This window comes from Canis aureus, chromosome 7 (assembly GCF_053574225.1).
Source record: "Canis aureus isolate CA01 chromosome 7, VMU_Caureus_v.1.0, whole genome shotgun sequence".
NCBI classification, from domain to species: Eukaryota; Metazoa; Chordata; class Mammalia; order Carnivora; family Canidae; genus Canis; species Canis aureus.
In genome coordinates this window covers 44,020,833-44,043,644 of record NC_135617.1, presented here as the reverse complement: position 1 = coordinate 44,043,644, position 22,812 = coordinate 44,020,833, and the positions used below count along the sequence as shown (strand labels likewise).

The 22,812-nt window shown below is 35.9% G+C and overlaps 1 protein-coding gene and 1 pseudogene across 1 annotated transcript in view; both read right to left on the bottom strand.

Annotated features, from left to right (window-relative positions):
* The window catches only part of EYS (EGF-like photoreceptor maintenance factor), a 1,514,868-nt gene that overhangs the window by 1,392,079 nt on the left and 99,977 nt on the right, over positions 1 to 22,812 (bottom strand). The window contains exon 5 of the mRNA XM_077903501.1: positions 9,176 to 9,290. Coding sequence (XP_077759627.1) covers positions 9,176 to 9,290 — 115 coding nt within the window. The remainder of the gene's footprint in view (positions 1 to 9,175; positions 9,291 to 22,812) is intronic.
* LOC144316834 (protein SDA1 homolog pseudogene) lies at positions 15,408 to 17,535 on the bottom strand (annotated as a pseudogene).

Genomic DNA, 22,812 nt, shown 5'->3' with positions numbered 1-22,812 from the left:
TTTTATTTTTATTTTAATTTATTTATTTTTTTAGAAGGTAAATTTTTAAATTGCAAATCTTCTTGCAATTAAATTTTTTTTCTTGCAAATTTTTTTTCAGTTTCTTTTTTCTGGTTTTATTATCAATGAAGACCTATTGGAGCCTACGATTCTCTAAGATTTTTAAAGTGTTTATATTTATTTCCTTTAAATATGAACATTTCAACTATTCACAAGGATTGCACTAGTTATATTAAGTTGTCACCTCTTATACTTATGCTCTCTTAATTTACTTTATCACCTGATATAAAAATTCTCCTTAAAGTAGGCAAAAGAAACAATAAAAGATATGGTTTAAACTCCCTACATTATTCTTATAAATTGATAATAGTATAAAATCAAATAAAATAAATTTTTAAAATGTGAGACAAGTTTTTTAATATATTCATCATTTAAGTTTATTCATCATTAGCTATTACATAACTGGTACTAATATTATAATCACATAAAAAATATGTAGAATTACAAAGTATTACCGTAAATCTGTTAACTTATATATGTATTCTGTATCTACAAGTGATATTGGCATAAGTTCTAATCCTTGAGTATTTCTATTTTGTCCTACAACTATTAAGACACCATTATATTTTCTGTACACAAAGTTCTTGACATATAATAAAAACTGTGTCATAACTTTAATTTCTATTAATTCTTCAAAGATGGGAATACCTGTTGCTTTTTTATTGCTTGCTGCCTAGGAAGACGGTATCAAGAGGGCTCAGACAATACTTTGCAAGTCTAACCATAAAAAAATATATATATATTCTACAACTTTTTGTGACTAACAATGTAGAACAATAAAATCATTTGAGAATTGGTTAAACATGAACCCAAGGAAAATTTTTTCTTGAGTTCTTTGAAAAAAATTATCCAACTCAAAACATGTTGTTTGTGCTTGCTTATTTAAAATATGCTTGTGATTCAAATGATTAAAATATATTGAAAAACTAAAATAAAGAAGTAACATATGCACAGGAAAAAAGACTTAAAAGTTTAAAGCTACTGTGAGGACACTATTCTCTTTCAAACACTATTTTAGGCAACAGCCAACTTCCCTACCAAACATCTGAACAGAAGCAGGATAAATCACCCACCTAATGAAGTAGATAGAGAAAGCCATTGAGAAACTTGTCTATGAAAGAGAGAAGAGCAAAGGAATGACAATTTCTGAGGTATAAGACATGAATCAGAAGATTATTGGAGTGGACTCTGATTATATAACCTTACTAAAACTATTTCAAGCTGTTCAATGGCTCTTTAATTTAGCCATTTTATGTTTAATAAACCTAGAATCTTACTCTTGTCTCCTCCTCCTTAAAAACAAAGTAGAGAGAACTTGTTCTCTTTACGTATTTCACACTACTTAACCTCCAAACTTTTCTTCTAAATGATCAATAATATAAATAAGGAGAAAAAATTCAAACAAATGTATTCTACGTCAGTATTTCAGAGAGAAGGACTGAGAAGCTGATGTGACCAACCAGCATATATTCCTCTTTCTGAACTGAAAGTAACTAGTCTGTTCCCAATGAAGGAAGAAAAAGCATAGGAAATCAATTTGACTTAACCGATCTATGTACCTAACTCAGTGGCAGGTCCCAGATAAGCTAGAAAAAATGTTTCAGTTTGAAATCCTATTTTATGCTAGGGGTCTGGTAGTTTGAGAAAAAACTTAAGTCTGAGGTTCTTTTAACTTTCATAAAGATTATTTTCCATTCTGTGCACAGGTTTAACTATTTTCCAACTTACACAGTCTAAACTTCCTCTAAGGCCGGTTTTCCTAACCACAGCAGTACAGATATTTGGGCCTGATGTTTCTTTGTTGTGGGGGACTGTCATGTACATTGCAGGATGCTTACCAAGCAAATATGGCTGCTATGCACCAGACACCAGTAGCAGACTCAGTCTCTACCTGTGACAACCACAGATGTCTCCAGACACTGACAAGTATCCCCCAGGGGACAAAATTGCACTTGGTTGCTCTAGAGATCTTTTGTATCTAACCTTACCTATTCTTCTCCAGAGATGTCTGTATCTCTCACTACAAACTATGGCACTATCCATCCATTCTCTAAACCTCAAGAGGTGTCTCTGAAGATTGATAAAGCATGAACATTTTGGTGCATTTTTCTGCTTGAGGTTTCTTTTTTCTTTTTTTTCTTTTTTTTTTTTTGAGGTTTCAGTTACAAGGCACCTTTAGTTTAGAATAGTTATGGGTCAGTAGGAAATAGTTTCAGCTTTTCTATTCAATTTAGACTTTTGCAACAGATCACAGTGTAAATTTTAGATTTTTTTTCACTTTGTACATGTGCATAAACTAATATTTTAAGTGTTCATAACATATTTAGATTATTCAATGTCCCTTTCTTGAATTTATTGAGCTTTACAAATTTTTACATTAAGAAACTTTGTGACTAACAATGCAGAACAATAAAATCATTTGAGAATTGGTTAAACATGAACCCAAGGAAAACTTTTTCTTGAGTTCTTTGAAAAAATTTATCCAAGTCAAAACATGTTTGTTTGAAATGTACCTCTCTCCAAATTCCATGTCAAGCTAATTTTGACTACTGCACTACTAAGAGAGAGGTCTCCTGTTGGTCAGTTTATAAAGTCTGTGCTCTTCCTACACAGAAGCATCCTTCCAAAGAGGTTCCCATCTGCTACACTTGCATGACTTGCCTTTACTGAAATGTTGCTGCCTTCTTGGGAAGAAGGGTAGTCTTGTACAAAGAAACAAAGACATCTACCTATATAGAGCTTAAATTTCAGCCTAATATACTCTAATAGACAATGAAAAAGATATATGAAGAACTATACTGTTATCTGGGAAACTGGATGGCAATAGTTAAGAGGAAAAAAAGGAGATGACATGTGCAGGCCAGAAGTGAGTATTTAACATTTTCAACTGAATGTCTATGAACGAACTCACTGTAAAGCTAAACATTTGAGAAAATATCTAAACAGAATGGAGAGCCTCACAAACAAAAAATTTGGTCAAAATCTTCAAGATAAAGGCTCTGAGGTAGGGCAAAGTACACCTGGTTTCTTCTAGAAACTTTGAAGGCATTCTTGCTATTTTAGTGTGAGTCAGAAGGAATATCACAATGAGCCTCTGGTTAAATGCTTACCTGATCTAGCCCCTGAAAAGTCTATTTCCATGAACCTTCAAATTCTTAGGTGTGTGTGTGTGTGTGTGAGAGAGAGAGAGAGAGAGAGAGAGAGAGAGAGACTGAAAGAGATTGAAAGAGAGAAGGAGGGAGGAATATTCTGTTTAGATTTTCTGTTGTTGCAACTAAAATTTAAAAATGCTAACTCCTACCCCAAATGCAAATTGTATTCATATGGAATTCTAATTTGAGCTTTACTTCTTTCAGTGTTCAGTGTGAGTTTGCATAAGTCACGCTTGCTGAAAATTATTGTAAAAAAAAAAGATTTAAATAGAGGATGGAAATAGAAAAGAGGAATGAAACAGATGGTAAACTAGATGAGTTTTAAATTTTGTTTTTTTGTTGGTTCCCCAGTGAAACCTTATAGGAAACTTAAAAAGATGAGATAAAACATAAACTGCTTCCTTATATCTGCATCCCTGAACCAGCTATAAAAGAAGAGAACCAAAGGAACTGTGTATAAAGCTCTCATGGTATTTTCTTTGATGGTATAAAAAGCAGTAGTCAACAATTCTGTCATAACATCAGGAAATTATAAAATATTTGGATAGGCACAGACCAGAAATTGTGGCTCTATGCATAATATCTATTAAAAATGAAATTAAATGCATTAGTAAATCATTGAAATTCTAAGGAAAAAAAAATCCTGAATCATTGCTACGAGGCAATGTAACTAGCATTTAATTGCAAAATGTCTATATTTTTAGTTTATTGTGAGGATATTATCAGTCATATTCTTTAATTTAGTGGTTATAGTTTATTCACGTTTATAAACATGAAAATGACAATACCAGTTTTTCCCCTTTTTCACTACGAGTTCTTAATTTTTTCAATGATTTATTTTTGATGGTTATTAGAAATCTGACTCTAATTTGGGAAGTAATTGTTTTATCATGGGGGCTATTCATGTTATTAATATTGAGATTAATATTGACATTGTGAAAGTGCTTGATTAGAAATTCCTCATCACAATTTCAATGAGAAAGTTCAGCATCCTTCTGCTACTTTAATTATAGAGAAAATGAATTGAAAAAAGGGAAATTTAACTCATGATGAAGAGCATGGCTTAGAATTAATAAGTTTCTAACCTATATTTTTTTTACCTATAGCATTGTCCAGCCTGTAGCACTTAATATAAACTTATCTTAAAGTAATTATAGAATATGCTTTATCCTTCATAATACTTCAATTAAATGTATATTTAATGGAATAAATCATTTTTTTCTGATTACAATTTTATTTATTTATTTTTTTAATTTTTTTTTAAGATTTTATTTATTTATTCATGAGAGAGACATGGAGAGAGAGAGAGAGAGAGGCAGAGACATAGGCAGAGGGAGAAGCAGGCTCCATGCAGGGAGCCTGACATGGGACTTGATCCTGGGTCTCCAGGATCATACCCCAGGCTGAAGGCGGTGCTAAACCGCTGAGCCACTGGGGCTGCCCTGATTACAATTTTAATCTAATTCCGTTAATAGGAGTAAACCTCTGTTACATTGTTGATTTACGTCTTTTTAGCCCATATTATGCATATCAATAAAATCAAGTATCATCTAGGCTCCACTAGCCAACACAACTTTGGTTAACCTTGGTGTTAAGTTAGGTCTGTATTTTAACTCAGAGCCTCTCTGTGATTCCATAAACCATTCTTCCCCATGATGCTCTGTGGCTCCCTACTTCCCTGTCCCTGGCTGTATTAACTTGTTCCTAGACTACATAGGTTGCAGGCCACAGATACTCTTTCCATTAAGTCAATTCAGAAACATAGGGAAAATTTACATTTATTAAAAAATGACAAAATCCTGAGTGATTATGGGGATGGTTAAATTAGAACCTACATCACTTTGTACCATCTAAGTGGTTCTCCCCATTCCTGTACTTCTTACTCCCTAGAAAACCTGGGCTCTTGATATATAATCTTTCATGATGTCTGAACACTCTGGAGGGTAAACCCAATAGATAATCTCTGTGGGAGTAGTGCTGTCATGCCTGTTGACCTTTCCCACAATACAAGAAGGATATATTTTATTTTGTTACAAGATAAATAACTTATATGTACACATCTAAATCCAAATTGCAGTTAGAATAATATAGCTATTTTTTGTCAAATGATTATTTTAAAAATACCACAATACACTTCAAAAATATAGTCTAAATTGGATGCATACTCTATTATAAGGATACATTATAATTGTAAGCTATTTTTGTTGCTTAATTTGATTGCTTTTATTATAAAATAAACATTAATATTGTGAATATTTTCTGCACATGATTAATATTATCCTGCTTTCTTATTTCAGGTATTTCTAGATGTTGAATTATTACAGATGGAAATACCTTAGGTATATACTCTAAATTTCCAACTAGTGGTACTATTTTCTTTGAATACATGTGAAAATGCCATTGCATTAAATGTGTATACTTTTGTGTTTTATTTTTTTTAATATTTTATTTATTTATTCATGAAAGACACAGAGAGAGAGGCAGAGACATAGGTAGAGGGTGAAGCAGGCTCCCTGCGGGTAGCCCAATGAGGGACACGATCCTAGGACCCTAGGATCATGACCTGAGCCAAAGGCAGAGGCTCAACCACTGAGCCACCCAGGTGCCCTCCTACTTTTGTGTTTAATGCAGAAGTATAAAATGTTATGTCTATATTGCTTTAAATGGTATTTCACTTATTCGAACATTTTAACAGTGTGTTTATTTTCCAATTGTGTTTTTATTTTAAGATTATTTTTGAAAATATACTGTCTAAATTTATTTTTTCTATGTAAAATATCTGATATAGTATACATATCGTTTTGCCTGACATAACGAATATGCTCCACTATGACAGAATTTTTTTCTTTAAATTTCTTGGCAAGCAGTCAAGTGTCAAGGTATTCAATTAGGACATAGAGCCAAAGCGAAAATAGTAATATTTAAGTTTTTATTCACTTACTGCCACAGTGCCATAGACAGGAGCAAAGAGGCACCAGGCATTTATTCCCCTGAGGAACAACCTGGGGCAAGATCCAATGGATGCAGTGCAGATAAGGAAATCCTCTCATTGCTAAGGATACCTGAAAAAATGGCTCTTGACCCTTTATGGACTTGGTGGGGAGGTAGAGAAAGAAAGCTAAGAGTGGAAAAGTATTAAGTAAATGTGAAAAAATGTGGCTCAGTCAAGGCCCCCTCTATAAAGAGGTCTCCTTGGAGGCATATGGGAAATGCCCCATAATGCCCTCTGCTTCCCCATAATGGAAAAGCCCTCTGAATAAGGTACCTGCGTTGTTGAGAAGATTAAATAATCTGCAACTGTTGTGTTGACATTTTGTAGTCATTTAGGTCAGTGGATTGATATTACTGTTCACATTCTGTATATCCTTGCTGATTTCTGTCTACTTATTCTACCAATTACTGAAAGGGAAGTATTCATATCTTAACTATTATTGTAGTTTTACTTATTCCTCTTTTGGATTATGTCAGTTTCTGGTTCACATATTTTGAATATATTTTATAAATATATAATACAAGATAATTAGTTGACCTACTTATTTTTATGAAATAAAGTCCTTCATCTCTAATGGTTCCTTATATGGAAATCTACCTTATTAATAAAAGTATACCATATTTATTTTACCTAAATTTATATATCTCTCATTATTTTACTTTGCTTAATTTTTATATGATATATATCTCTCATTATTTTACTTTCAATAGATCTCTATATTTTTAAAGTGAGTACCTTTTAAACATCTGATTTTTTCTTCATGTCCCATTAATAATATCTACCTATTAACTGAAGTGTGTGATCAATTTATGTTTACTGTGATCCTGGATATAGTTGGATTTAAGTGTATCAGATACTATTTGCTTCTTTTATGACTGTTCTATTTTCCTTCCCTCTGAATATAAATATATTTGTTTTCTTCAAATAGGAGGAGAGATAGTTTAAAATCTCTTCCTAAAATATTATAGTTCATCATATCGTCTCTCTGAAATTGGTTGATATATTCAAAAGTTAAAAAGGCAAACATCAGAGAAAAACAAATATAAGTTAAAAATTCCAAAAATGTTTCTTATATTTACATGCTAAAATAATTTGAAAATAATACAAATTTTATTTTCTTCATATATCTTATTGAACTTAAATATCATGAAAATTAGTTAATTCCCACCATTCATCACCATTACAATATACTTGCATATATACAATAAATTTAAAATTAAATTAATTTAAATATAAACTATATCAGAACATCAAGATAGCCATAACTAGGATTATTAATCAGTAGGGAAAACCATATCAGAACATCAAGATAGCCATAACTAGGATTATTAATCAGTAGGGAAAAGCATATCAATCCACTAACCTAAATGACTACATACTGTTAAAAATATTACTAATGTAGATTATCTTCATCATCATCTAAATTTTAACCCAAATGAGGAGGCCAATAGTATTTTTTCTTGCTAATATTTTGTCTAGTGGAAGTTATTAAACTTAAAGTAGAATTACAGAAAAAGCAGATTTGGCAAGGTGATGATAAAGTCCAACCAAGGTCCTTAAAAAGGAAATTAAACTGAAATTAGAGTCAGTAATGTATAGATAATTGTTGAGACAATAGAATAGGTGAGATTTTCCAGGAGAAATGATGGTGGAGGAAGAGAAATTTAAAAATAACAGTCAGAGACAAATTCTCAGAGACTCTCCCAAGACAAAACAGAAACCAAAATCCAAAACATGAATAGTGTAACATAAAAGAAATTCAAACCAAAGCAGGAAAGACATCTCAATTAGACAATCTCATGGAATGTTATTTATATGAAGATCAAATGATGCACTGACCATAAATGACAAGCTATAATATCAAAGTGTTATAGCTGCAAAATAAATGTTATGTTCTTATCCTATATATTTTTGTATAGTAACATTATTATAGTTCAGCACATGTTTCCAGAAGTATACACATAAATTTGTCCATGATTTATTCCATAAGTTGACTTTCCATTACTTTAAAAATATTTTTAAAAATAGTTTGTATTTAGAAAAAAAACAATAAGATGCATGTCATAATCCTACTGTCATTATTTGCCAAAACAATTTTAAGAAATAAAGTATCGTAGATCGGAAGTCCCCTCTGTACTCTCACTGGTCTCCGCATCTGTCTCTTTACAGAGAGCCTGCTAGTGAAGCCAGTGTGTATATTTCTGATATATGTGTTTATATTTTTGCTATATATTTATCAATCATAGAAAATATAGACTTTTTGTGTTTAAAAATTTAATTAATTATTATCAGGCTAACTATCTGTATGTCAGTTTTCAGTAAGGTTTTAACATTCAACATTATGTTTTGGTACTTATAAGTACATGTATTAGTACTGAAAATAAGTGCACTTATTTTAACCACTCATTATAATTCCCTGGTATGACTATGCTATGATGAATTTATCCACTTTCTTATCCATAGGCTTCAATTTGTTTCAGATTTGCTGTGAAAATTCTTTTAGTGCATACCTGATTATTTCTCCAATAGACATATCTGCTGAGTTGTAGGATATGCCTTACTGTGTGCAGCACACCCATTGTGTACCTGTAAAGTCATTTCAAATACTATCCACCAAAAAAGGCATATTTGTATATTCTAAGAGACTAATTTTATTCTCCATCTAGTTTAAGAGCTTAACGCATTAGTAACTATGGTTTTATATATGCAGAGATATATCACCCGGACTCGATTAGCTATATACTTATTTTATAATAAACACACTGCCTAGAACTCCAGTTAATGCCCTCCCAACATAATTCTTATAAGTTAAAAAATCTTTGTTAGTTACCTTTATATAAGTCATGTTTAAATATACATATAAAGATATAATTCTCTAGTTCAGATTAATAAAAGCATTTGAAATACAGACTGCCTGAAGCTATTGTATTTTCAAGTGCTAAATTACTCTGCCATGTATTAAATTACTTACTCTGAATCCTCCACTTATACTGAAACACCATTCTTCATTCAGACAGTTGATGCTGAGCAGTCTACAGTGGTCAATTACTTTCTCACAGTTTTTTCCAGCAAATCCTGGCAAACAACTGTAAATACATCAGTGTAAATAAGAAAAGTTACAATTTAAATATTTTCACAAAAGCCTATTAACAGTCTGAAAAAAATAATGATGCTTTGTTTACATTACATACAACATAAATTATTACCTGGTATTTTTAATCATTAATTTTGTCTATGCATACTTGTGTTCTTAGCAAAGGAGAAAAAATGATCTACTTAGTGAGAATCCGAGTAAACTACATTCATTTAATAGTATTAATATTATCTTTTGAGAATTTAACTGTAAAATCAACTTTGGCCTAACTAAATATTTAACAATAAAATATAGGTTTTAGAAAACTATTGGAATAAGTAAGACAATTATTAAAATGTGAAAGAAATGGTGAAAAGTGAGATTTCTAATGTTTAGTGAAGCCATTATACACTGATGATGTGCTCAAGGATTTAATGACACACATATATTCTGAGACATAGTATAAAGAGTTATACAGAACAGTAATGGTATGGTCACAGGCTAATTATAGTATTTTATTTATTGTCATCTTTACTTTTTTTTTTCTTTTCTAAATAAAGCAATCTTATAGTGTAAGTGCCTAGGAATAAGCTTTTTTTATTGTAATGGCAATGCCTGACATTAAGCTTTAGATTGCCAAGGTGTCTATTTCAGATATCCATCTCAAATAAACATATTGCTAGCTGAGATAAGAAGCCTGCCCTTCCCCACCCCTGAAGTCCTCTTTATACAAATCCCTGTGTAACTAAATAATTGGCCACTTTCTTGCTCCCCAATTCCCACTCTTTCATTCTAAATTCACCAATATAGATGGAGTCTGTGAAACCCTAAGACTCCAATAAAGGCAGAACCCCAGGTCCACATACTTTCTCTCTTTAACCACAACTTGACTTCTGGCCTGTGGATATGCCCTGTACCCCCCAGGAATCATGAGTAATAAACTTTGTTTTTCAAAGATACCTGATAGTTGATGCTAGGTGCATCTTGCAAGCAGAAGTACCACAGAGGCCACAACATTGGCTCCTGTGGGATAAACATATATGGAGGCTGCCACAAGTAATATGGGCTCTGGTGAGTGCCCCAGGCATTCCTGGCTGATAACATCACTATAGAGATAGGTTGAGACACAACACAAATCTGTATTACAGTTTATTGTAGTTCATTAGCTGTAATCAGTAAGATGCTAATATATGAGGTACTATATTCCTTTGCCTTCACTCTCATTAATTTGTGAGATATATTCTGGTACTTTAAATCACATTTGGTAATTTATCTATTAAAAGTGAATAGAGGGCACCCATGTGGGTCAGTGGTTTAGCACCGCCTTCAGCCCGGGGTGTGATTCTGGTGACCGGGGATGAAGTCCAACATCCGGCTCCCTGCATGGAGCCTGCTTCTCCCTCTGCCTGTGTCCCTGTTTCTCTCTCTCTCTCGTTCTCTCTCTCGTTCTCTCTCTCTCTCTCTCTCTCTCTCTCTGTGCGTGTCTCTCATGAATAAATAAATAAAATCTTTTTAAAAAATAAATAAAAGTGAATGGAGCACCAAATTCAATGACAATGCATCTCTCTAAAGTAAGTAGATACTAGAGATTTTAGGATCAAAATAATACTGTTTAAGAAAAAATATATTTAGAGAGACAGAACAAGGGAGCATGTGTATGTGGGTGGGGAGCGGGAGAGAGAGAGAGCAAGTGAGCCTATTTAAAGCAGGCTCCACACCTAGCACAGAGCTCAGGAAAGGGCTTGATTCATGACCCTGAGATCATGAAATGAACTAAAACCACGAGTGAAGCACTTACCCAATTGAGCCACCCAGGAGCCCTCAAAATACTTCTTAAGACTATGTTGTTACAAGCTGATTTAATAACAGTGAATTGTACCAAACAATTATTTCCAATTTCTTACAAGAACAATAATCTCATAAAAGAAGGAATCAAAGGCCACATTGACACAGTTTAACTGAAATAGCATCAGTAAAATGCTTTAGTAATTCTCTTTTCCTGCTCTTCAAGGCCCAGCTTGGCACTTTCACTTTATAGAATTAAATCATTCCTTCATTTATGTCAAGAATAACATCTATTTTTTAGAACCTACTATGTGCCAGCCACTAGGTTACTTTCACACAATTTTCATATTTTCTCATTCAGCCATTATAAAACCTGTGTGATACATATTGTTACCATTGTATTACATGAAGGAATAAACTCAGAGAAGTTAAGAGATTTACTTTGGTTATATCACTAGTTTTAGGGCTATTATTAAAATTAAGTATGGTCTTAACTTTATTTTTTATTATATTTTAAAAAGATTTTGTTTATTCATGAGAGACAGAGAGAGAGAGAGAGAGAGAGAGAGAGGCAGAGACACAGGCAGAGGGAGAAGCAGGCTCCATGCAGGGAACTTGATGTGGGACTCACACCCTGAGCCAAAGGCAGATGCTCAACCACTGAGCCACCCAGGCTTCCCAGTATGGTCTTAACTTTAAATGTATTGTATTTGCTACTCCATTAATAAAACCTGTTAGGAAATGTTGACTTTACTTCTCTCATTTTGAGGACCTATATAGAAACCCAGAAACGACACCAAGTAGCACTTTGTTGTGAAAGGTATCACAGAGACTTCCCTAGTAGGGGTAAGGAGTAGCAGGAATAAGAAAGCATCAGAATATCCTCAAATTTTGGTGAGTGATACTTGTCATGTCTCAATTCTCCTTTTAGGGGGAATGAATCAAACTGTGGTATTTGGACTTACATTATTCTGGAGTATGGTTTCCAAAGAGAAGGATTAGAGCTTAAATGAAGAACTAATATTCAGTCATTCATGAGATCAGATTAACAAGTTGCTAAATGAAGATTAGGAAGTAGTAACTCTGAGAAAAATATTTCTAAGCTAAGTAGAACTTATTAATTATGAAAAATTGTGCCAAAGTGTTAGTACTCTCACAATATACTAAGAAAGAAGCCCTAAAATACCATCTATAATATTTGGTCCAGGGAGATTTAACCCAAAGCCAGAGGAAACCCATAGGAGAAAATTTTCCTGTTGAGTTACAGGCTATCAACCCTCCATGCCTCCACTCCTCCTTATGGTTTGAAATTTAAGAGGAGATCCTGAATGTCATCCAAATGATACCCTAACAACTTAGTCTGCAGCCAGGGAGAGCAAAGGCTTGAATTGCATTCTTTCCACTTAAGAATTTAAACCAGAAAAAGCACAAACAAAGAAAAATACATAAAAACAAACTCTAGAATAATACGGATACTTTGAGAAATTCTATTACAAAAGTTCAAGTAAAGATGAAAGATGCTAAAGGTAAGGGGAAAACACATAAGAGAAATTTCAAGTAGCGTCAACAGATCAGCTCAATAAGTTAGATAAGACTTTTTATGAAATACAATATAGAAAATAATATTGTGAAATAGTATGTAAATAAGATGATTTAGTGACTAAGAAAAATTAAAATGGAGCCAAATGAGTTTAGAAAGAAGTGTTTTGAAATAAAAGGAGATAGAAATAAAATATGTTCAATATAAACAACAAAGCCAGAATTATCACCTCACTCCCCCTTAAAAAAGTCAAAAGTTGTATACAGTTCATATTTGAGAATATATAGCAAAAAGTGGAAGAAAAAGAAAATACAAAAAATGAACACTTAAAACCCAGTGAATCGGAATATTTGAACAGTTTGATAAGGACAAAGACGCATTTTATGAATTGGTCTGTGCGATTATCATAACGTGATAGCTAATCTTTGACAATTTAAAAAATTCTGTGAATTTTATTATATTTAGTTTTTCCACCTTTTCTTCATTCATATTTCAACTGTGATAAACTATACTGTCCTACTTCTACATTCTGTATGACATTACAATAGGCTGATTTTTCTTAAAAAGCTTTTTTAGGCCATATACAGTACCCAATAATTTTAAATGAAGACTTGGTACAAAATTACACTGACTACATTTCACATCAAGAGAAAAGTACTACAATTAAGGCCAGAGTCATTTATTTAAAAAGATCATGAGATAGATATTTTTTTCTGGAATGTGTAATTAAGAAATCAAGAGAAGGAACACAAATACACAAAAATAAAAATGCAAAAGGGAATATGAGGACAAATGGAAGCTAAGAACACTACATACCCTCAGTACAAATATGCTAAAAAGTTTATGTCAAAATATAGATTGCCAAAATCGAATGAAAATAAGAATAGCTAAATAGAACAAAAATTTGGTGGAACTAACTAAATGATGCTGGGCTTATTTATTTATATGGATGAATAATTCAAATTCCTATGAAAGAGTTGATTCTCGTGATATATAAGTCTTAAGCCTAAGAAAATGTACACTAGTTACCTATCAGTTATCAAAAATAATCAGAATTTGGATACAAAAGTCTCAAAATTTACAAAAAAAAAAAAATAGTTACCACCAAACTCATATTTGAAAATGAAAATAAACATGTTGTATCAGTTGACACAAAATTCTATTTCTAGGAATTTATCCTGAAGAAAATAATCAGACATAATACATACATTTATATCCATATTTCCCCTATGATATTCCAAAGTACCTACAGAAAGGAGACAACTGCTAATGGAAGAGATCATTCTAGTCCATCACTCTAGCCTATTGCCACTGTTCCCATACTATCAATAATCCAAGGACCTTATAAAAAAGAAACCAATCCCTGTCCAAATTGTCCATTCTTCTTCATAAACCTTGGTCATTGGGAGAGAAGGCTGGCAAGATGGAGGAGAGGTAGGGTCCTCCACTCACCGGCCCCACCAACTTACCTAGATAACTTCTTTTTTTTTTTTTAATTTTTATTTATTTATGATAGTCACAGAGAGAGAGAGGCAGAGACACAGGCAGAGGGAGAAGCAGGCTCCATCCACCGGGAGCCGACATGGGACTCGATCCGGAGTCTCCAGGATCCTGCCCTGGGCCAAAGGCAGGCGCTAAACCGCTGCGCCACCCAGGGATCCCCCCTAGATAACTTTCAAACCATGCTGAAAACCTACGAATTTGACCTGAGATTTAAAGAGAGAACAAGCTGGAACGCTACAGAGAGAAGGGTTTTCGCTTCTAACAAGGTAGGAAGGAGGAAAGGAAAAAAAAAAATAATAATAATCCAGTTGGGGAGAGGCCCGTGAAGGCCGGGCTAAGGCTGCTGCGAGAGCCTCTGAGAGAGGAGAACCCAGCCCCGGAGAAGCGGGAACTTTAAAAAATCCACACCAGATTCTTCCCGGACAGAAGGCGCTTAGCAGGGGAACCAGGCAGAACTGCAGGAGGAGCAGTGGGGCCTCCAGGTTCCCGAGGTCACTAACAGAGGAAGTGCTCCCAGAGGAAAGCGCACCACACACCGCACACACCGGGGCGAGCTCAGTAAAGGGCTGGAGCGCGCACCTGGCGGGGCCTTGGGGAGAAGCCCGTGGGTCAGGCGGGAGCTCTGGGAGGAGGGGGCTGTGCCCATCAGGAGCCACGGCCCCAGGAGTGCGATTTCAGCAGCACAAGCACCAGATCACAGGGCGCCGGGGGACCCAGCCCAGGATCCTGTGCTCCACCCCGGGACAGGTGGAGGTGTGGAGGGCACAGGACAGTGAGGATGCTCTTGCCCCTGATTGTGCCCCCAAGCTGTGCGGGTCAGTGCACCCTGCCCCCGGAGCATCTAGGCCAGTGGTGACTGGGAGCTGCAGTAGTTACTGTGGGAGCTGACTCCAGAGCTGGAGAGCTGGCTGCCACCAGTGTTGTTGTTCCTCCTTGTGTCACCTTGTGCCTGGAAGAGGCAGGCTGCCAGGGAGCAGAGGCCTCACGGGGTAAACAGCTCCCACTGAGCCCGGCACCTGGTGGAGGGCGGGGCATCTCCCCCAGGTGCATACACCTGAGAGTCAGCATAGCATCCTCTCCCCCAGAAGGAGAGGGGAAGAGCAAATTCTTGAACCAGCAGCGCTGGAAAGCTCCAGGGGAGGTCGATGGATTTACAGTACATAGAACCAGAGGAATCGTCTAGGGCGAAATTTACTTAAGTTGTGGTTGATATTCTTATTTTTTTTTTTTTAATTGCTACCAAATTTACTGTGTTTTTCACAATATGGTACTTCAGGACTTTTTAATATAAACATCTTGATTAATTTTCAAAATAATGATACAAATTTAGCATTCTTCTGGGAATGGAAGACTTGCTTGGAGGTTACTTCATTTTTTTCTCTTTTTCAAAAGTGCATCTGGTAGTGCCAGCTGCTTTTCTCGGAAGGAACGCTTGTCTTTTGACCGAACATTGTGGCTATATCGCATCATCATAAAGTTCTTCTGTTTTTTCTTCCCTTTATTTGTGGAACTGGAAAATGGGTTCATTTTGGTTTTCTTCCTCACAAATTCTTTTCGGTCTGTCTTTCCAGCCACTGCTGTTGCTAATCTTGTCTCCTTGTCAGATTTTGGCTTTTTATGAAGGCGTTCAATGTCCCGAAGAGAAAGTAACTCACCCCTGGGTTCCTCATCACTATCTATTTCAATGTATTTCCTCTTTTGGGCTTTCCCTGGGGTAGCGTCGAGTTCTTTCCTCATTTGGGCTATGCAGATTTTCTGGAAGTCTTAAGTTAGAACTTGGCTCGTGCTAATGGCTGCAGCTTTGGCTTTCTGCTCCTCCATGGGCATCCTGTTGAGCTTCTTGAATATTTCTTGCTACTCTTCATCAGAAGAATGATGCACATCAACCCACTCACCATCAGCATCTGCCTCCTCACTGAGACTGGTACTTTCCCACCCATCTTCAACATTTTCAGTATTCTCTTCTTTTCCAACTTCTAGAACTTATGCTTCTGGAATGTAATCTTTAGCATCTAATTCTCCATATTCTTGCACTCTTGCTTCTATGGAGGCCTCTGTAGGCTTACCCCGGAATTAGTTTTGCAACATCTTAGGATTCAGTGTTCGGAAGAGCTGAATCAAAGTTCTAGCAGACATCATCACATTCTTATCTCTGTGTGTTTTATACTGAGCTAGGTCTTGGAGAAGTTCTTCAGTAATGGCTAGAGGATATCGAGCTGTTATCTCTTTTATAGCATTGATTCCTACTGTCATGACCTCCCCAGAGTTCTTGTTGGTGACAGAATTGTTGGCCACAGTCATGAGCACTGACTGAATTATCTCTGGGGGTACTAAGTGATGAGATGCTTGGGCAGGAAACAGAAGGATCTTTGTTACTTCTCTTTGGTGAGGTTGCAGAAATCTTTGTACAAAGGGATAGAAGTTGAAGAGAAAAAGCTCATGAATTCCCACCAATCTGGAGATGAGGTTCATGAGCATCATTTTCACCTCAAACCTCTTTGTAGAGCTCTCTAGTTGTTTTAGTAATTTTTCTGCAAAATCTTGGGGATCATGAATCAAATGAATAGCTGAAAAGTTAAACACCTCTGGTTTCTTCTTCTTTTTTTGTTTCTTGAGCACTTTCATAGCCTTTTCCAACCTTTTCTTGTGTTTGGAGCTTTTCTTCCCCATGGCATATTGCACTAGCAGGTCTCTTGCTGTTGGTCCTTCATCCTCTGATTCTGAGTCGCTGTCCTCTTTCTTCTCTTCATCTTTCCCAAGGAAAAATGTCAAAGCAGCAACTAATATCTTGGTGACCTTAGAGAAACATGCAGTAGTGATCACATTGACAGTTTTGGCATCATTCCAGATGTTTCAGAAGAAAAGTTCAATCACCACATCCAAAGATATCTTGGCTACAGTTGCATTGCTGTCTCTTAACATGGTGTACATGAAATTATGCAACACAATATTCACTTTATTGTTCTTGTGTTTTGCATTTATATTCTTGATATTAGTGACAATATGTGTGTATAAAGTCTCTCGCAGAAGTTTATCATGGCAATGCAGAAGTTCAAAGAAGAGTTCTAGCAAACTTGATGGATTGATGAGATTCTTATTTCTCAGCAAGATCAAAGCTTTGCAAAATGCCATTCGAAGATCTGGATCCAAGACAGTGTGATTGTAGGAGAGAAGATCTTTCAGCTCTTGAGGAAAGTTACTTAAATGTTCTGGGTAGCAGTGACCAATCTGTGACATAAACATCACTAGCTCTTCCAGTTCTTTGCTAGGTTTATTTGGTTGTAATTTGAAAATCTCCACATTGGATTTGTAGTGATTATACTGCTGTAGAAACTCCTCAATGTAAACTGGCGGATCCCGCTTGATCAGATTCTGTAACTGTGGCAGGTTGCTGGGGAGCATGTTATTGTTTCCGTTAGACATGTTGGTTGCTGAGTGGCTCCACAAGAAGCAGTCTGAAGAAGCCTGTGGTTGATATTCTTGATGAAGCCCACTCATACAACTACTCTGCACTGAGCAAAATGACTAGAAAGAAGAACTCACCACAAAAGAAAGAATCAGAAACAGTACTCTCTGCCACAGAGTTACAGAATTTGGATTACAATTCAATGTCAGACAGTCAATTCAGAAGCACAATCATTTTTTAAAAATTTTTATTTATTTATGATAGTCACACAGAGAGAGAGAGAGAGGCAAAGACATAGGCAGAGGGAGAAGCAGGCTCCATGCACCGGGAGCCCGACGTGGGATTCAATCCCGGGTCTCCAGGATCACGCCCTGGGCCAAAGGCAGGCGCTAAACCGCTGCACCACCCAGGGTTCCCAAGAAGCACAATCATAAAGCTACTAGTGGCTCTAGAAAAAAGCCTAAAGGACTCAAGAGACTTCATGACTGCAGAATTTAGATCTAATCAGGGCAAAATTAAAAATCAATTAAATGAGATGCAATCCAAACTGGAGGTCCTAGTGATGAGGGTTACTGAGGTAGAAGAAAGAGTGAGTGACATAGAAGACAAGTTCATGGCAAGGAAGGAAGCTGAGTAAAAAAGAGAAATACAATTAAAAGACTATGAGGAAATGTGAGGAAATGTGAAGGGGAATAAACGATAGCCTCAGAAAGAAAAATCTACATATAATTGGGGTTCCAGAGAGTGCCAAGAGGGACAGAGGATCAGAAAGCATATTTGAACAAATCATAGCTGAGAACCTCTCTAATTTAGGGAGGGAAACAGGCATTCAGATCCAGGAGATAGAGAGGTCTGCCCCCAAATCAATAAAAACCATTCAACACCTCGACATTTAATAGTGAAACTTGCAAATTCCAAAGATAAAAGAGAAAATCCCTTAGAGCAGCAAGAGATAAGAGATCCCTAACTTATATGGGGAGAGAGAAAAGAGAAAATCTCTTAGAGCAGCAAGAGATAAGAGATCCCTAAGTTATATAGGGAGAGATATTAGATTAACAGCAGACCCCTCCACAGAGACGTGGCAGGCCAGAAAGGGCTGGAAGGATATATTCAGGGTACTAAATGAGAAGAATATGTAGCCAAGAATACTCTTTCCAGCAAGGCTCTCATTCAGGAGAGAAGGAGAGTTAAAGATCTTCCAAGATAGGCAGAAGCTGAAAGAATATGTGACCACCAAACCAGCTGTGAGAAATATTAAGGGGGACCTGTAAAAAACAAAGCCCAAAGAAATAATCCACAAAACAGGGACTGAATAGGTATTATGATGACGCTAAATTCATATCTTTCAATAGTAACTCTGAGCATGAATAGGCTAAATGCTCCCATCAAAAGATGCAGGGTTTCAGACTGGATTAAAAAAAAAAAAAAAAAAAAAAAAGCAAGACTCATCTATTTGCTGTCTATAGGAGACTCATTTGAGACCTAAGGACACCTCCAGTATGAAAATGAAAGGTTGAATGGTCCTCAAAAATGATCCTCAAATGAAGGTCAAATGGTCTTCAAAATGAAAGGTCAAATGGTCCTCAAAAGAAAGCTGGGGTAGCAATCCTCATATCAGATAAATTAAAGTTTATCCCAAAGACTATAGTAAGAGATTAAGAGAGACACGATATCATACTTATAGGATGTATCCAACTAGAAGAACTAACAATCATGAATATTTATGCCCCTAATGTGGGAGCTACCAAGTGTGTCAATCAATTAATAACCAAAGTAAAGACATACTTAGATAATAAGACACTAATAGTAGGAGACTTCAACATGGCACTTTCTGCAAATGACAGATATTCTAAGCACAACATCATCAAAGAAACCAGAGCTTTAAATGACACACTGGATCAGATGGATTTCATAGATATATACAGAACTTTGCATCTGAACGAAACTGAATACATATTCATCTCAAGTGCACATGGAACTTTCTCCAGAATAGACCACATACTGGGTCACAAAACAGGTCTCAACTGATACCAGAAGATTGGGATTGTTCTCTGCATATCTTCAGACCACAATGCTTTGAAACTAGAACTTGATCACAAGAAGAAATTTGGAAGAAACTCAAACACGTGGAGGTTAAAGAGCATCCTATTAAAAGATGAATGGGTCAACCAGGAAATTAAAGAATAGTTAAAAAGATTCATGGAAACTAATGAAAATGAAGGTACAGTCATTCAAAATCTTTGGGATACAACAAAAGCAGTCCTGAGAGGGAAATACATCACAATTGAAGATTTCCTCAAAAAATTGGAAAAAACTCAGATACACAAACTAATCTTTCACCTAAAGGAACTGGAGAAAGAACATCAAATAAAACATACACCAAGCAGAAGAAAAGAGTTAATAAAGATTCGAGCAGAACTCAATGAAATAGAGACCAGAAGAACTGTAGAACAGATTAACAAAACCAGGAGTTGGTTTTCTAAAAGAATTAATAAGATAGATAAACCATTAGCCAGCCTTATTAAAAGGAAAGAGAAGACTCAAATTAATAAAATCATGAATTAAAGAGGAGAAATCACAACCAATACCAAGGAAATACAAACAATTTTAAAAATGTATTATAAGCAGCTATACACCAATAAATTAGGCAATATAGAAGAAATGTATGCATTTCTGGAAAACCACAAATTACCAAAACTGGAACAGGAAGAAATAGAAAACCAGAACAGGCCGATAACTGGGGAGGAAATTGAAGCAGTCATCAAAAACCTCCCAAGACACAAAACTCCAGGGCCAGAATTCCCAGGGGAATTCTATCAAATGTTTACAGAAGAAATAATACCTATTCTACTAAAGCTGTTTTGAAGAATAGAAAGGGAGGGAATATTTCCAAACTCATTTTATGAAGCCAGCATCACCTTAATTCCAAAACCAGACAAAATGACCCCACCAAAAAGGAGGATTATAGACCAATATCCCTGCTGAATACAGATGCAAAAATTCTCAACATGATACTAGCCAATAGGATCCAATAGTACATTAAGAAGATTATTGACCATGACCAAGTGGGATTTATCCCTGGGATGCAAGGTTGGTTCAACACTCATAAAACAATCAACGTAGTAGATTATATCAACAAGAGAAAAAACAAGAACCATATGATCTTCTCAATAGATGCAGAGAAAGAATTTGACGAAATACAGCATCCATTCCTGATCAAAACTCTTCAGAGTGTAGGGATAAAGGGAACATTCCTCAATATCTTAAAAGCCATCTACAAAAACCCACAGCAAATATCATTCTCAATGGGGAAACACTGGGAGCCTTTCCCCTAAGATCAGGAACATGACAGGGACGTTCACTCTCACCACTGCTATTCAACATAGTACTAGAAGTCCTAGCCTCAGCAATCAGACAACAAAAAGAAATAAGAGGCATTCAAATTGGCAAAGAAGAAGTCAAACTCTCCCTCTTTGCCAATGACATGATACTCCACAGAGAAAACCCCAAAGACTCCACTCCAAGACTGCTAGAATTCATACAGCAATTCAGAAATGTGGCAGGATACAAAATCAATGCCCAGAAATCAGTGGCATTTCTATACACTAACAATGAGACTGAAGAATGAGAAATTAAGGAGTCAATTCCATTTACAATTTCACCCAAACATAAGATACCTAGGAATAAACCTAATCAAACAGGTAAAGGATGTATACCCTAAAAACTACAGAACACTTCTGAAAGAAATGGAGGAAGACACAAAGAGATGGAAAAATATTCCATGCTCATGGATTGGCAGAACTAATATTGTGAAAATGCCTATGCTACCCAGGGCAATGTAGCACGTTCAATGCAATCCCTATCAAAATACCTTGGACTTTCTTCAAAGAGTTGGAACAAATAATCTTAAGATTTGTGTGGAATCAGAAAAGACCCTGAATAGCCAGGGGTATATTGAAAAAGAAAACCAGAGCCGGGGGCATCACAATGCCGGATATCAAGTTGTATTACAAAGCTGTGATCATCAAGACAGTGTGATACTGGCACAAAAACAGACAGATCAATGGAAGAGAATAGAGAACTCAGAAATGGGCCTCAACTCTATGGTCAACTGATATTTGACAATGCAGGAAAGACTATCCATTGGAAAAAAGACAGTCTCTTCAATAAATGGTGCTGGGAAAAATTGGACAGCCACACGCAGAAGAATGAAACTAGACCATTCTCTTACACCATACACAAAGATAAACTCAAAATGGATGAAAGATCTAAATGTGAGACAAGAATCCATCAAAATCTGAGAAGAGAACACTGGCAACACCCTTTTTGAACTTGGCCACAGTAACTTCTTGCAAGATACAGCTATGAAGGCAAGGGAAACAAAAGCAAAAATGAACTATTGGAACTTAATCAGGATAAAAAGCTTCTGCACAGCAAACGAAACAGTCAACAAAACTAAGACAACCTACAGAATGGGAGAAGATATTCCAAATGACATATCGATAAAGGGCTAGTATCCAATATCTATGAAAGCTTATTAAACTCAACACCGAAGAAACAAACAATCCAATCATGAAATGGGCAAAAGACTTGAACAGAAATTTCACAGAGGAAGACATAGACATGGCCAACAAGCACATGAGAAAATGCTCTGCATCACGGGCCATCAGGGAAATACAAATCAAAACCACAATGAGATACCACCTCACACCAGTGAGAATGGGAAAAATTAACAAGACAGGAAGCAATAAATGTTGGAGAGGATCTGGAAAAAGGGGACCACTGTTGCACTGTTGGTGGGAATGTGAACTGGTACAGCCTCTCCGGAAAACTGTGTGGAGGTTCCGCAAAGAGTTAAAAATAGAGCTACCTTATGACCCAGCAATTGCACTGCTGGTGATTTATTCCAAAGATACAGATGCAGTGAAAGACCGAGACACCTGCACCCCAATGTTTATAACAGCAATGTCCACAATAGCCAAACTGTGAAACGAACCTCAGTGTCCTTCGAAAGATGAATGGATAGAGAAGACGTGGTCTATGTATGCATGGAATATTACCTAGCCATTAGAAATGACAAATACCCACCATTTGCTTTGATGTGGATGGACCTGGAGGGTACTATCCTGAGTTAAGTAAGTCAATTGGAGAAGGACAAACATTATATTGTTTCATTAATACAGGGAATATAAAAAAAATAGTGAAAGGGAATAAAGGGGAAAGGAGAGAAAATGAGTGGGAAACATCAGTGAGGGTGAGAGAACATGAGAGACTCTTAACTCTGGGAAATGAAAGGGGTAG